Source organism: Phoenix dactylifera, chromosome 4 (genome assembly GCF_051530095.1).
Source record: "Phoenix dactylifera cultivar Ajwa chromosome 4, Ajwa_hap1_PhDact_Kaust_v1.1, whole genome shotgun sequence".
NCBI classification, from domain to species: domain Eukaryota; kingdom Viridiplantae; phylum Streptophyta; class Magnoliopsida; order Arecales; family Arecaceae; genus Phoenix; species Phoenix dactylifera.
Genome location: NC_143193.1, coordinates 44,810,592 through 44,827,440, shown reverse-complemented (window position 1 = coordinate 44,827,440; position 16,849 = coordinate 44,810,592). Strand labels below are relative to the sequence as shown.

The 16,849-nt window shown below is 36.7% G+C and overlaps 1 protein-coding gene across 6 annotated transcripts in view; it reads right to left on the bottom strand.

Moving 5' to 3' along the window:
- The window catches only part of LOC103708842 (glucose-6-phosphate 1-dehydrogenase, cytoplasmic isoform-like), a 33,044-nt gene that overhangs the window by 13,297 nt on the left and 2,898 nt on the right, over positions 1 to 16,849 (bottom strand). For all 6 annotated transcript variants that reach the window (XR_015977238.1, XM_088720050.1, XM_088720052.1 and 3 more), the window contains exons 3-12: positions 15,413 to 15,498; positions 11,447 to 11,513; positions 11,182 to 11,368; positions 8,463 to 8,620; positions 8,210 to 8,278; positions 5,631 to 5,689; positions 4,998 to 5,034; positions 1,247 to 1,318; positions 923 to 1,070; positions 592 to 687 (exon numbers count right to left, since the gene is read on the bottom strand). Coding sequence is in view for 5 of the 6 variants with exons in the window: in XM_088720050.1 (XP_088576176.1) it covers positions 592 to 687; positions 923 to 1,070; positions 1,247 to 1,318; positions 4,998 to 5,034; positions 5,631 to 5,689; positions 8,210 to 8,278; positions 8,463 to 8,620; positions 11,182 to 11,368; positions 11,447 to 11,513; positions 15,413 to 15,498 (979 nt within the window). In the remaining variant the exon portion in view is untranslated. The remainder of the gene's footprint in view (positions 1 to 591; positions 688 to 922; positions 1,071 to 1,246; positions 1,319 to 4,997; positions 5,035 to 5,630; positions 5,690 to 8,209; positions 8,279 to 8,462; positions 8,621 to 11,181; positions 11,369 to 11,446; positions 11,514 to 15,412; positions 15,499 to 16,849) is intronic.

Genomic DNA, 16,849 nt, shown 5'->3' with positions numbered 1-16,849 from the left:
CTCCACATGCGTGGTCGAGGCTGCAAGTGAGGGGGTTCGTTAAGCCTGATATTCATCATTGACCCTTTCCCTATCACCTTAAACTTTTGGGTCAATTGGTTAGTCAACAGAAATAACCCTCACACAAAAGTCACACCCAAGTTCAGCATGTCAAAGAAAGAGATTGATGCATTGATTAAGACGTAGATGGACAAAGTTGTCCAATGGTACGTCATAGCATAGAGGCAGAAATAGAACTGAATGCATGGTCCTGTAGGATGTAAAAATATTCTCATGAAGCAGCAGCATCAAGATGCCAATGCATTTCGCCCATCAAGATTTTGCTTCTAAATAACTGAATTGTAAGTGGAATCAGTGCACTACAGCATTGTTCTGCATTACCATAAATCTGTAAGATGCTGATGCTGCAAAATTTGTTCGTATCAGTAAAACTAGTAGCTGTGCATGAAAAAAATTTGCAAATCCTAGTTTTCCCAGGTTCGCTATTATTATTGCTAGATGCTAAAAGTAATCAAGAAAAACTTCCAGAAAGATAACGTAGCAAAGCTGATAGAGGCCATCTGTGTAATCAGTATATGCAAAGAGCCATACATTTAAAGATGTCCCCAGGAACATCCTTGAATTGCACACGAATTTCTGCTTTCCTTGAATTCAAAGATTTCCCTGCCTTGAGTATAAAAGGGACACCTGCAGTGCATGTTCTTTATTAGCACTGGTGAAAAATAATGGCAAGCACAATATTGAGAGCTACGTAATTCAAGATGTTTGCCTAGTCATGGATTTCATAAAAATATATGCACTCGGAATTATTAGATTCGAGTGATCTATGCACAAAATCTAAAAGATGACCATGAAAAGATTATTAAATGGATAAACTTAGAAATAATGTCTACTAAGAAAGTTTGTTCTAAAATTTACAAACCTTCCCATCTTTCATTGTGTATCCTTAAAACAATAGTTGCAAAGGTTGGGGTGTTGGAGCTGTCAGAAACTGTTGGGTCATCTTTGTAGCCCTCATATTGTCCAAGAACAACCTCTTCATAATTTATGGGTAGGACTGATTGAAGAACCTGATATTTGATATAACCAATTATACAAGGTGCCCAGTGTCATGGCTAAATGAGGCATGAAGAGGACATGAAAAAACGACAACATTCTTCATTGTCCATGTTATTATTTGTACAAAGCAAAATGGTTATATTATCTGGTAAATAGAAGATAGATGCGAGTAGATGAACTTTGGAACCTTCACTTTCTCATCTCGAATGTGCTCTGGCTTGAGAGATACGGGCTTCTCCATGCCAACTAAACAAAGAACCTGAACAGTGCAAGATAATTTATTGGTGAATTTTTCAAATTTTGCATGCAACCAAAAGAGACGTCTCTTGGGATAATTATGAGCAAGCAAGAAACCAAATACACGAAAACTAAGAACGCCTACTAAATACAATCAGAAGTTGACTGTTGTAATGCCTAGTTCTACTAAGACATTATATAGATTAATATGGCAAAACAACAATACATTTTATTAGATCTGACCAAATATACCACATTGTGAACAAATTACTTTTAAAAGATGACTTTATACTTATCTGTAGTAAAATCATTAATAAAAAGCATAGTTCAACAGAGCACTATGAATTATTAATTACTATTGCAAAGTGCAAACACAAACATATTGTCAGAGCTTCACCGAGGTGCATGAACTCTAGGCAATATACAAGTGATAAGAATTTATCGACACATTGTTTAGGAACACAGCATGGCTATTCCTCTACGAGTACAAAAGGAAATTATATGGAGACAATCGTTTGAAATGTTGAGTATCAAAATATTTCACTTCCATTGAGATAAACATGATATATTAAACCTGATATACATTGTTGATCAAGTCCCTAATAGCTTAAGTTTTGGGCATCAAGTGGTAAGTTAGAGGGGTATCAGAGCTAAGGTTATTGGAGGTCACAGGTCAAATGTGCTCCAAGAAAATTATCTATATAATTAATTAACCTAGTAGTCATCTTGACACATTTCATATCACAACTTATTTATCCCTCCATGTGCATAGTCCATGCCACATGTGAGGAGCGTTAAGCCTAACATAAGTTGTAGACACATTTCCTAACAGCTTAAGCTTTTAAGATCAAGTGGTTAGTTAGAAATGGATACAGAATATATGATTCTCAAATGTACTTAAGAATCCCCATTTAATCATAAGAAATCAGTTAAAGATAGAGTACATGAGAAGATTGAATCTCATATGCATGAGAAACTAGAGGCACGTAAGTAAGTTGAGGCAAGGAAAGAGAAGAAAATCAAAGATATTACAGATTTACTAGTGCTTCACGGGGTCAACATTGTAAGGTTGAGCAGGTCAAGAGTGAAGCAAAAGCTACATGATGTCATTTTCTATACCGCCATCCACAGCAGAAAGGGCATATCAGCAGCAATAACTAATGTGCAGTGAATTATCTACTCATCTAATTAATAATTTGCCATATGTAAGCTTCCTACCATGTAAAAATGGGTTTACTAAGATTGGACAGACCATACACTTGAACTCTAACCCCATAATTGGTTCACTTCAGCATACCACGATCTCTGCCACCCATGTTAAGATCAGATCAAGTTGTGAATCATAGTGGGCAGTATTGAATCAGATCATGGATCAGATCACAGATTGTACTATTCTTTTAATAAGTTCCAAATATTTTTAAAATATAATTAAATGTCAAAATTGAAATATGAGTCAAGCATCAAGTATATGAATGAAGAATAAAAAAACCATACATGTAACAAGTTTAGTTTCCACGAGGATAAGCCCATCACATTGTGTCTGGTTATCCAAGATATTTTCAAACTACCAGCCAATTCAGTTGTCATCTTAACTAGAACATTTAGGAAAAGATGATAAGATTCTAACATTTGGTTTTAAAGATTGCCTCTTAATTGTAACTCTATAAACTGCAAATACAAGCTTTCTAATATTACCACTCAAGATTTAATAGTGATTAGGCATTAAAAGTCATATAGTCAAATAAACTATATAGAGAGGATTTACATGTGATTTAATAACTAAATAGCATATGCAAGTCGGTTCTTTGATGCAAGGAACTATATGATTCATCATAAGCCCCTAACTGATCCTGATCCGCATACCAAGAACCACGTATTTAGGGCCATTTTGATCTGGATCATAATATCCAAGTCATGAATCATAAGATTTCAACAACACTGACTGCCACTACCTCCAAACATGGAGATAGATATAACAACAAATGAAGATAGGAAAAACATTTCAAAATAGGGAGCAAAATGTTTTTGTAAGATTAGAATTTAGAAATGTGCGGAGAAAGATAATCTTTAGTTCTCCAGAAGACTTGAATGATAAGGTATGACTTCATGAGAAGTTATGTAATAACTATCTTGATAAATATACTATAAAAGGCCAGAGGATTTTTTTTTTGATTATGGAGATTAGAATCCACAATAAATTTCTCTGCATTCTATAAATATCGCTACCTTCAAATTCTGAGATGTTTGTATCAGGGTCGGCGGAACCGGTACCAAGCACTGTACCGGTTGCCCGGTGGCATGCGTAGATACGGGCCAGCACCGTGCCTGCCATGCCGGGCCAAGCCTATACCGACGCAGTAGAAGAGGCGAGGGAGAGGAAGAACGAGGAAAAGAGAGAGAGGGGGACGCCTAAGGAGGCCGACGGAGAGCCAGCAGAGGGCCGGAGAGCAGCCGCGCGGAGGAGGCGGAGGCCGGAGAGCAGCCCCGCGGAGGAGGCGGAGGCCGGAGATCCGCCACGCGGAGGAGGCGGAGGCCGGAGATCCGCCGCGCGGAGGAGACGGAGGCTGAAGAGCAGCCGCACGGAGGAGGCAGAGGCCGGAGAGCCGCCGAAAAGCTGCGGAAGATGGGCTCCACTCCGGCCCCTATTTCAAACGAAATAGGGGACCGGAGCGAGCCCCTCTTCCGCGGCTCTCTCCTCCACGTAGTGGCTTCCCGGCCTCCGCCGGCCGGCCTCTACCTTCCTCTCCCTCCCCCGCTCGCTCTCTCTTTTTCTCTTTTTCCTTCATCTTCTTCCCCTTCAAAGTCGGTCTTGTTTTCGTCGCCAAAACTGTTCCGGTCCACGGCCAATATGACTTGAGACACCCCGAACCGGACGATTCCGCCGACCTCGGTTTGTACAATAGAATATGATCCAATTATAAGTAGGGGTGGCAATCAGGTCGGGTCACATGCAGGTCGGGTCAGAAAACCATAAACCTGAACCCGGCCTGTTTATTAAACAGGTCAGAAATTACAATATGAACCTGTCATGTTTAATAAACAGGTAACTCGACCCGACCCGTTTAACCTGTTTAATAAACAGGTAACCTGTTTGCCCAACCTGATCCGACCTGTTTAACCTGTTTACCCAACCCAACCTGTTTAACCTGTTTAGACCTGCCCAACCCAACATATTTAACCTGCCCAACCCGATCTGTTTAGATCCGTCCCGATCTGTTTAGACCTGTTTAACCCGTTTAACATGTTTAGACATGTTTAACCTGCCCAATAGTTAAACGGTTTAAATAGGTCAGACATCTAAAATCCGTATCCGACCCAATTAATAAACAGGTTAAACGGGTCGACCTGTTTACGACCCGAACCTGTTTAGGCCAAACCCAAACCTGTTTATGGCGGATCGAACACGGGTCGGGTTGGCAGGTCGGGTCATATTTTACCACCCCTAATTATAAGTCTTTCTCTCTCTCTAATATTTAGTGTATGACCTCAGTTGTTCATACAGTCTAATTAATTTTCATTCTAGAATAATAAACATGTGATGATAGAAGAACAGGCAAAAACTATTTTATCAAACAAATACATCAATAAATAGTAGTGTTAGCAAATACTCATCCTTCCGTTAACATAAATGAAATTTTAAAATTCTAATGCCAAATGTTCTGGTGCAACCCAAGAAAACAATGTGATATGATTTGCATTACCTGCAATAAATGATTTTGAATAATGTCACGAATGATTCTGCAAAAAAAAAGAAAAAAAAACATTGGAAGTTAGCATTTCAAAGGTTCAACAAAAAGATGGAGAGGAACAACCTGCATAGATGAATATTAGCTTTATGATTTTCCACATATGAAAAAGGATGATTGTGCTATTTCAATAAGTAAACAGATAGAGTAGCCAAACCAGAAAATAAACAAATTTAATAGACAGTGACTCCATAAAAGATGTGGGACCGGATTCAAATCAATACAGGGGAAGGGTTCTTGTACTAATTGCAAGCACTTCTTATGCAAAACTATCGTTCAACTAAACTTTCACAACATTGAAGACTATAATTATTTGACTTAGCAAGTCCAGGATAAAAAGTTGGCATCCTACTTCCATAAGAAAACAATATGCTGAAATCCTCAAGAAGAATAAACTCATTCCAAAGGATGCAAATCTGAGATTTGAATAAAATATTGTAAACCAAGCATCTCACATTTCCTTAATAGCCCAAATTTACAAGCTTGTAAACCTTTTAAAGATTTTGATACAAAATATCTTGATTGAAGATTATTTCTACCTATCAAAGTATGTAGTTTCAAATTCTAAGATGTTCTCATGGAACTTACCCATATTGATCAAAATATCCTCCACGCCCTTCAGTTCCAAAATCCTCCCTGAAGACAATCTGCAGAATATGGGTTTTATCTCTTAGAAGTGAAAATATTTCAAATGATCAGCTTCATGGATGTTACATTTCAGATGTCTTAAATGCAAATTTTTATTTAAGCATATTCAAGAACCAAACCTCTACAACTTTTGCACAATGAGAGCTGAACCTCAATTTCATGATTTGATGTCAAAAAATTGAAAAAAAAGGATCATGGCCTCTTCTTTTTTTCAACCCAAATTATAAGTATCGTACTATTATAATTATCATAGCAGTAAATGAATACATATGTCTTCATCAGAACTTGTACTTTACAATAGAAATTTAATCACTCACCTACAAAATCATGAAACTACAGAATATAGATAAACTTTATCACTAATGTTATTGAAAAACAAGAAAGCACTCGATAAAAGTAAATTTTTAATCACGCACAGTCACCAACAAAACTTGAACTTAGTAACTCATGCCACAGTACAGGAAAGTCCTAGATGCTCTAGTGATTATTAATGTTTCATTAGTTACAATAAAGGAAAAGGATGTTTCATGTTAAGCCTTTGGAAAACATTATAAAGCTAATAAAAGAAAACAAAGGTTCATGATAGCACGGTATAAGAGAAAATAAACGATTAGCAATAAACCACCTGTCTGATGAATAACACGTAACTTGCTACTCACCCTCCACCATATGAGTGTGCCTCCACACATCCTTAATTTCAGAATCTTATTCTAGTAGTACTCGAATCTGAAATTATTTGTGAAAATCATATATATGGATATTCCTTTCAACCATCAAATAATCAATTAAAGTAGGTAGTGTTAAAGAAACATCACTAAATTCTTTAATCTATAAAAGCCACTCCTTAGTAAATTAAATGATAAAAAAGATTCAACAAAAAAACATGGACACATTATGTTGGCAAATCCATCAAAAGACTATTTGTAGATAAAAGCAAACATCTTCTCCTAAGGTTCTTTACAACCTCAAAAAATGGCTATAGTAAAAGTACTTATTCCATATGACAAAAATGAAAACACATATGGATTAGAAATCCATTTGATGAGTCAGATTCATAGCAGCCTTGCTGTACTGCCATATTAAGATCATAACTGCATAATAACTTCAGGTTGGCTCAGTAATCTCTAGATCATTTTTATCCATTCTAGAGTACATATCTAGTTTTACTAGTGGAAAAAGAAGGAAGCTATATTCAATTATCTAGCGATGTCATCCCCATCTGTTTTATTAACCTGAACGTAGTTGCTTCAACCAGCTACAATACAATTCTTGGATAGGCAATTAAGTGCGTCTTGTTTGCTGGTCAGGTATGGATCCAGCCATAGTGATCAACATGTTAGAAAGGGTGGGTATCGGATGGGTCATATTAATGCTTATAGGAATCCTATTTTATTATGTTTGATGAGGATGATTTCCCTTTTCTCTCTAGTCCATTTTTTTAAATAACTTGTTTTACAATTATAAATTTATATTTTGGTTCAGCAATAATATATTCACATTTTTAACATTTTCAGATGGGGATAATGATGTCCCTGAAGTTAGGGAATCACGTTCAATTTCCATTTCTACTAAATTTCATGATTCTAAATGATAAAAAATGATTTCTTGAAGTAGAGCAAATGACCTGTATTACAAGACATGAATCTAGTTTCTCACGAAACGAACTGAGAGGCATTGAATTTGAGCAAAGAACAGCAAGAATGAAGGGAAGAAATGAAATCAGACTTTCTAAAGTCACAGTTTAGGATTTGACAGCAAAGATGGATCAGCAGCATTTTTGCTGGTTTCCAATCCCTAATCTGTAAATAGCATATTGAGCAGGGCCTACATTAGGGATCTTAAGATTTCGAAATCTGTTTAGAAACAAAAATAATTCAGTAAAAGGAATGAAGAATAAGATATGGAATATACAGATCGATCCTTTAAAGCTTTTCATTTTATTTTTACAAAGACTAAACCGAAAATACAGTGATTAGAGATGATAGAAAAATAGAAGCAAAAATAGACTGGAGAAGAAGAAAGCCCCCAGGAGATGCTAAAATCAACAAACTCGTAGTTCTCCAAGTATGTACACTCCAGCCAAACTATACATCTTGAAATAAACCCTTAAATTTTGTTGTAAGTTGGAAGGGAAAAAGTCATGCATCTAATCTGATAGCTCCAGAATGGCACTCAAGGAAAGGATGTGCTCTCACCATTCAACATAAACAGAATTGTCATCCTTAACTTCCCAAAAAGAAAAAGAAAAAAAAAAGTAAGATTAGTTGAGAAAATCTTTGAAAAATGAAAATAAAATGTAGAATATATGGCCAGATAGCTGCACTAGAGGCGAAAAAGAAAAAGGAAAAAGATTATGACTTACTATTTATGAATTTGGTTACCATATAAGTAGTCAAGAGAAGAAAACAGATTTTTTCTTCATAAAATGTTATTGAATCAGATTGTCTTGGATTGTCCTACTATAATAATCAATACAGTGACAATCTTCACTTCTTCATCAACCACAGAGAGATTATTACCTGAACATTGTCAATATTATCACGATTCCAAAGAGGCACAAAGAAGCGGTTGGCGAAACGAAGCACAAGCTGCCAATTCAAATACATACAGGACAAAATGATCAATAGAGAATTGCAATAAGCATATTTAAATTCACTGGAGCTTGAGGGGTAGGGGCATTGAGGGAAGGGCCACAGCTCTCTGCCTTCAGGCATTTTCCACCAAATGAAGAAAGGGGGAAAAAGCATATTTCAGTTATAGTTTAGATAGTACCAAGTTCTGGACCAATTCCTTTCCCAGATAGTGATCAATTCGGTAAAGTTGTTGTTCATCAAATAGCTCTCCAAGCTGGGCACTAAGTTCTTCTGCAGAGTCTAAGTCCTTTCCAAAAGGCTTCTCAACAACAATCCGAGTCCACCCACTAAGATCAGCTGAAAAAGAAAATATATATCAATAGCAATTATGGTTTCATAGAAGACCCATAAAATTTGATTGCTGAAAGCCAAAGCTGCATAAGATTATGAGACGAATGATAAAATGCCAATGGGAGTTACAATAATGAATAATCATAAAGAGCAAAATAAGCTTTTATTATATTTATCTTTATTCCTGTAATGTATGGCATGGAAATCCATCTATATGCAAGTAAGTAGAAAAATTTTCATGCGGTAAAGTCTCTTCTAGAACAGTTGCCGCTTCCAATTAATGCTGGGTCAATCTAAAAAAAGTCCAAAAAAGTCCAATTTGACCAAAGTGCCAAAAAATGATTTAATTGTGTTTGGTACAATTTAATTGCCAGATGCATAGTAGATAATGAGTTTCAGCATTTTATCCGGATAATTTTCATATAAACTTTCAGAATTAAATTTCCATTATCATGCCTTTGAATTTTTTTATGAAGTAAAGGCCCCTAGAAATCTCTAATAAAAACATGACTTGTCCTATCATAGTTTTCTATTTCTAGTTTATCATCTCAGGCCAGTTTCTAAGTACCTTAAGTAGAAATATCTGAAAAAGATGAAAATCAACAATACTCAGATATATAAGTTAATTGTCCTGATAGTACCATAGAAAGTTTTGGACAAAATTTTTCAAATACCTGAGCCGATCTGCTTTAGTATCCATGGATACATAAAATGTACAACTAGTTGGTGACTAACGAATATTAGTGATGCGGAATTTGGATCAAAATTCAATCATTCAACTAATGTAATATAACATTAATATGAATTGGTTTTATCAAGCGAAAAACAAAATGCAGCATGGCATTGGAATCCTCATCCAAGAAAAGAGTAGGGGAAAAAAAGGTATCTGAGGATCTTATTAAATGCCTACAAGTACGACTGATTCAATAATAGCAAGATGAAATGAAAGCAATATTACAACTTTTTGATCAATATAGGAGGAATAGATAAACTAGAAGGTATGTTTTTCACACATGCATATGCATATGCAAATATAAAAAATGCATCTACATAGATATGTCCAAACATATATGTCTGAGTATACATATGTCCATGCATACCCACATATAGACACACGTGCTCGTGTGCGCATGCAAACACATACATACGACTGCATACATATAAAGTATTTTTTACAGTTGGGCATCAAACTATCATCAAAGCCTCCAAAGCTGCATAAACCTAGTTGAATCAAACTTATAAGAGGAATAGTGTTAAGTTATGAAAAAGGGTGATAGTATTTGTTAGAAAGCCTTCGGAGCAAGGTATGCCATCTCGGTATCGGGTTCCATACCAGTGCCATACTATTACTATGTCAGTATGATACAGTACGGGACTAGTTCGGCATACAGAGCGTCACTATGCCCCTTGTACCATATACCGATATTGAACCGGTATGGTATGGTATGCTCCATAGCACATACCATCCGGTTCGGTACGGTACAGTGAACCTTGTTTTGGAGTAAATATTGCACAACCTCTTTCCTCTAAGTGTGCAATATTTCTTTTGCTGAAACAAAATGAGAAGTGGTTAAAGTTATAGAAATTAACCACAATGTAATGAGTCGATCTTTCAGAGAATAGGGGAGGCTGCTTGATTCTATGTCTAGAACTTGTATAAATCATTAGTTTGTTACATCTCCACTTTTACCATTTAAAAAAAAATGTTAAACATTCTCCCAACTCAAGAAGCATTTGTTTTTCACATTCCACTGAAGTGTTTGCTTCCGGTCCTCGTCATGGCATAGTTAAAGATTTTGCTTGAATGGTTTGAAGAAAAATTTACAAGATATTGACTACATGCATATCATTGGAAGTGCAAATTTGACATTGGATTTGTTCCAAATGTACATAGAACATTGATTTCTGCGCGTAACAAATAACATCCTGGCTTGTCAACTTTCAGAAAACTCTTTTAACTGAAGGACCACTATTAGTGTGTCCTTAGAATACAACAATGAAGAAGATAAATATAATTTAATGATGGTAATGATGATGATGGTATACTTGCATTGTTGAATCAATACAAAAAAATGAAAATAATCTTTAAGATAATAGAAAATACTTCATGTTCTTGAATAAACAAGAATCTTATAGATGAAATGTAGCTCAAAGTAGCTCGTTCGGCTACTTCCTTTCTCAACTAAACATGAAGTGCCATATCCTTAGCATTTATATTGAAGTAATGAAACTAGAAAAGGCATTAAATCCTCTCTTTCCACCCATTTTGTTATAACCTCCTTAGGCACATGAAGCCACCTAAGTACAAAGCACTGAAAGTTTTAGGCATTAGAATAATTTGAATTCACAAAAGCAACGGTTAAGCCCATCAGGGTAAGATGCATATGGATATTGTAAGTCACTTGAAAGCCCTAATTCAAATAAGTGAGATCAAATGATGAACCTTACTGCAAAAGTGGACTAGATGGAACTAGTAGAAGTTTAATATCCATGGTACAAAGTTCAAATTAGAAAACTGAAAGTTAAAGAAGCCAGGTTTATAATGTGTCTTGGCATAATAAGCTTACATTGGTTCATGCAGTATCTTCGGATCATTTTGGAGACTGAAGGGTAAACAGATGGAGGCAATGCAAGATAAAACAGTCTGCGAGCAGTTCCTGGTTGACTGGTTTTTGATGACTCATGCTCTGAAATTTCCTTATTCAACAATAAAAATCCATCCTCACTGTCATAAGAACCACTAACATATTTGATCTGCAAAATACCATTACTCTTTTCTCAGTTACACCACTTGAAAATCTTCAGAGGCCAGAAGAAAGATAGCTAACTTACCAATTGTAAAAATGTCGACAGATCTTCTGTATGCTCAGCTGAAGCTCCTTTACCTTGGATAAGGAATCTGTACACAAATATGTGTGAGGCAATAGCAATAGAGAAATAAAAACCAAAGCCAGTTTTGTCAAGAGACGACAAGGATTTAGAATGCAAAGTAACGAGGTAGGCAACGCTATAATCTTTTCATGATTTAAGTTTTCCTAATTGGGACAGTTTTTTGTCTCTAATAAGTGGGACAGTTGTGTTAAATTGAACATTAGAAGCAAAAATTCAGGCTCGAAAGAAGCAAAATTCTGTCCTTCAGTTTACTTGCTTTTTTCAACATTTCAGTAGGATTAAAATTTTCTTACCATCAATTTGTCCATTAGTATGCATTTACTCTCTCTCTCTCTCTCTCTCTCTCTCTCTCTCTCTCTCATGTTAAGGGAGGTGCTTATTCTGGTTCCATTCAACAATTAGGACCTGTTTGGATATTCCTACAGGATTGGGCTGAAAATCTTGTAGGATTTGTATATTGGGCCATCCATTTAAGCATGACCCTGCATCATCCATATACCACCCAGCCCAAATCCTGTGGGAAAAAAAGACCTCCATAGATCTTGTGTTAGGATTTGGGCTAGGTTTGGATAGGCTCTTAGAAATACAAGATAAATGAGCCAACATGCTCGATTCCTACAGGATTTTCAGCTCAATCCTATAGGAATATACCAACAAAACCTTGGATTGGGCGAGTACAACCAGCAGGATCACAGGACTGCAGGCTAGGCTAGGTCTATGAACATAAACTTCCCAAGAAACAATTTGGAGTGGGCCGGAACAAATCACATTGGAAGAAAAAAAGGCCTCAATAGGTCCTTTTTTTTTCTTCCTGCAAGAATGGGCTGGAAAAGGTCAAGTTAACATGGGTTGGGCCAAGCCTTGTATTCTGTAATTCTAGAAATCTTATTTCCAATCTTGAGGATCCAATAGGATTATCCAAACAGGCCCCAAGAGATGTTGCAGCGACTTTAAGAACAATAAGGCCACCATTACCAGGAAGCTCTAGGACTATCTTTCTCCCAATTTGTCTAGCATGGCTATTTCATGAGCTACAATACTGTGAGAATCTCTCCTTTTAAGCACATGAACTATTAACCCAACAAACTATTAGCATCCATTTGTATCCATATATTACTGATTGTCAAACCAACTTTCTGAGTGGTCGATAATGATGACTGACCATTATTTGATAAACAAACTTATTTATATATAACACTTGAAGAAATCATGGTTCCACTTCCACCTGTATTCATACAAGAAGCCTTGCAAAAGGCCATGTACCTATTCATGGAATTGACTATCAAGAGATTGTTGTTTCTAGAGCGAGCACAAAAGGAATTAAATTAACCACCAAAGAGCCCCTTGTTAGTTACTTATGGAGAAAAACATTGGTTAACACCAAGCAGAAGTTAACTACCATCCTTCCAATATAAGAAGATGAAGGAGGCCTCAGATCACTCTCAACAAAAACAATCTATCACAACAAAGCCAACATACATGGAAGGCTTATAAGCCTATAATGTATCTTTTTCTTCTTTCAACTTAGGGTGGACAGACTTGCTCTAGGGTCTTTTCCCCTCTAAGAAACTAAGGAAGCATGGGTGGATGCAATTCAACATGGTCTACACATATGCATTCACACTTTGTAGAAAATAATTTAGATCACTCTCTTGATCGCTTGATCAATGTGAAATCATCATCACTAAGGTGAGGAAACAAACCCATGGAGGGATCAACCACCCCCTCTATCAACCACAGGAACTCAACAACCCTCAAAAAAAAGTTTCAAAGTCGAAACAGTATTTTCATGTCTTCAGGTGGGCTTGCTTTTTTTCCCCTTAGACTATTAGTCATGATCCTCCATTGCTACCAGAATTGAGCAATAAATGTTAATTATAGATTTTGATGTTGCTTTTAAATGTGACTATAACTTACCATTCCTAGCAATCTTTAACGAATTTAACGATGATTCTTTTAGTTATTTTTAACTCGTGATTATCAAATCATGTTGCATTTACATGCTCACTCTATGCCAAGTCAATATCATTCCATCATTCATGAAGCCGGTACTACAAATACCATGTTGACAATTAATTACAGAAACATGGTAAATGCTCCTTTACTGGACCCTACAAATATTTTTTTAAGTTTTGTGAAGTGTTTCTCCGAAAACTTTCATGCTACTAGTTAGTATATTTTTCTTTATTTCACATACCACGTAATGGGGCTAATTTTTTTACGGGCGTTGTTGCCATTTTCATAGCTTGCGGATGTATAAATAGCATATGTCTACATAAGCCCACTTCCCTCTGTTGTCCATGATCCATGAGACCAAATCTGAATTTTGATCCTACTTATTAAATAACACTCGAAGTCGCAAACCATAGCTTTCCTAGTTCATCATTCTTCACACCTACTTATCTCACAAATGATCCCACCAACGTCGCATGACAATTCAACACCTTCTTCTCTTTCCTATGTCCCCACCTTCTACACTTTTTATAAAACTCCAGCACATCTTCATGAACCACCATTACTCTCCATGCGCGTACAAGCTACCATGTGCATGCCAAGTGAAGAAAAATAAGTCCACAACTTAAGAGCCAGCAAAAGAAGCCAATAATCTCACATCTTACTCCAAGTTGTCATATTATCGTCCCTCCATTAGTGAGTCATTTCACTTGGAAACCCCCAAGCTAGGGTACTCTTAAGAGTTAAGACAAATTTTGATGGAAGTGTATTGGATGATGGGAATTGTGGTTGTGCAACCTTTGTCATCAGAGATCATGCGGAGGCATATTGGTGGTTGGGGGGAAGAGGCTCTTCAACATCAATGCCCCTATGGCAGAGTTTACGGCAGCATAGGAAGGTCTCATGCAATTTACCATCTGCAACGCAACAAAAGTTTGAATTGAGGGCGACTCGTTGATAGTGATTGGTTGGATTAACAAAATGCCCCAGCCTTACTCATAAGGTATGTCGAACTGTACCAAAGGTCATATCGTCCAGCAATTGGTTCAGTACGGTATGGGCTCATGCCGTGCCAATTCGATGCGTACCAACTAAAGAGGGAGAGGGAGCAGGGAAGAGGGAGAAGGGGAGAGAGAGAAGGCCCCATGAAGAGGGGGAGAAGAAGATGGAGGAGGGAGGAAAAGAGAGGGAGGGAGGAAGGGAGGGAGAGAGCAAGAGAGCAAAGGGGGTCAATGATCACTGCCGAAGGGGGGGAGAGGGAGAAGGGGGGAGGGAGAGAGAGGAGGAGGGGACATACCTCGTCAGCGACACCAGCTTCAAAAGAGAGAGAAAGCAACTCGAAGGAACAATCGGGACTTTGAGACTTGGACATGATTGAGAGAACTCGTATGGGAGAGAGAGCAATAGGGACTTACCCATCTAGGAGGAGTGGAGCTAGGGCACGATCATTCTTCAAGAGAAGTCGTTGGGAGGGGGGGAGGGGGAGAGTTTATAGGCCGAACCGACCCACACGGATGAATTGTCTCGAGTCAACACCAATTTGGTTAGGTATGGATCAAACCACCCACTTCGGGTCAGTTCTATATTCCATGCTTTCTTAGATGTTCACCTGCTTTTAGACATTCAGCACATAGCATGAAGTGTAACTCATTTTAAGGCATCTCATATTTATATAGAGAGGAACGGGTTGGCTGACTGGTCTGACTGGTTGTATCTACACTTGCTACAGCTGAGCTGTAGGTGCATCAGTATCACCCAAAAAAAAAGAGAAATTTGTTGTTCAGACCAGATAAAAAATCTGCAGTGTAACATCAAAAGGCTAATGAAGTAAAATACTGAATATTTGTGTTAATACTGAATATTGATAGGTAGAGAAGAGAGATAAATCATTCTAATAAGTTCTATAGTTATTGCAATGCCCAACAAGATAAAATCACAAGAATGAAATCTCACCCTCGAATGCGTTCTCTTAACTCATCATCTGAAATTTTTGTTCGAGCATATCCAAATATGCGAACTTCATTGGGTTGTAAAAATCCCTGTCCATATCTCAACCATGAGCAATTATATAGGATACCGTGGTACATTACAAGAAACTAACTTTGCAAGCAAAACAAGTTACAAATGCTTTGACTACGACACATGGAAATTTAGCATAAAGTCTAAAAGGCTTTAAATCTTAATAATGACACTAACATATAAAGAATGCACTTCAATAAATTTTTAAATGCCCTTCAATTGTTAGCTATCATGTTTCTCATGAGTAATATTCTACTTAGATGGCCTTCTATTACTATAAAAAGCAACAGCTTAATATATTATACATATGATTTCATCGAAAGAAACAACATATGATATCAAACTCCTAATAGAACAATTTAGTTATTTCAGATGCAACAAATACATCTCTTAAGCAAGTGTAATCTGAAGCCTAAAACAGGTAGGTTTTGCAGGTTAATTGCCAACCACCTCGTTTCCTTATCGCTAATGAAAAATATTGCTCAAATTTACTACCCAGATTAACTTAAGGTTTTCTCCAGGTTTTAGTGAGTTTTATGCATGTTAAACGCATACCAAGTCTTTCAGGGAAGAATTGGATATTGAGTTCCATATTTTAGCTTCATGCAGTTTGAAGCAGCAAAAGCGATATGTAATTCCTTAGAATCTGATCACATAATAATTATTCCAGGCACCAGGCCTCACTGATTAAACAATCATAAAGATAAATGATGCTACTTTAATTTTATAATGAATCATATATAGATTCAATAAATACCATCTATTGTAAACACTCATACACTCTAAAAGAAGAGTTCTGTAACCTACGTATAAGTCGACTTTGATAAGAAACAAATCTCTAGAGTTATAAACGGGTACCAAGATAAAAATATAAACCTTCCATAATTCTACACTCTGACTAACATAGACTTTCATACTTTATTAATGATGTGAAGTGCATGTATTTGGGGATTCAATAAATGGCCTGTTGAAAGCGTTAGTATATTAAGTAAATCGTTGAATGACCGGTCCTATAGCCTAAAATTCCATTTGCAAAGGTTCTAATGCAAGAAAATCCTTCCTAGGAAAAGTTGTTGTTAACTAAGATTTAGGACAAGATCAACAACCAAATATTGCAACAAGTTAAACTTTACACTAGCTTCAAAAACAAATGCTTAGTTAATTTCTTAAACAACAAAATAAATAGCAAATAAATACAGTATGCATCCAGCTATTAGATCAAAAGATACATATAAAATTATTGATGATGGTAAGGATCAAGGTACGTCATCTCGGTACTAGGCTCCATACTGGTGCACCCTGTTACTATGTCAATATGCCCGATAGGGGGGCCGGTTTGACGTATCGACCCTAGTACCGTATTACCAATAC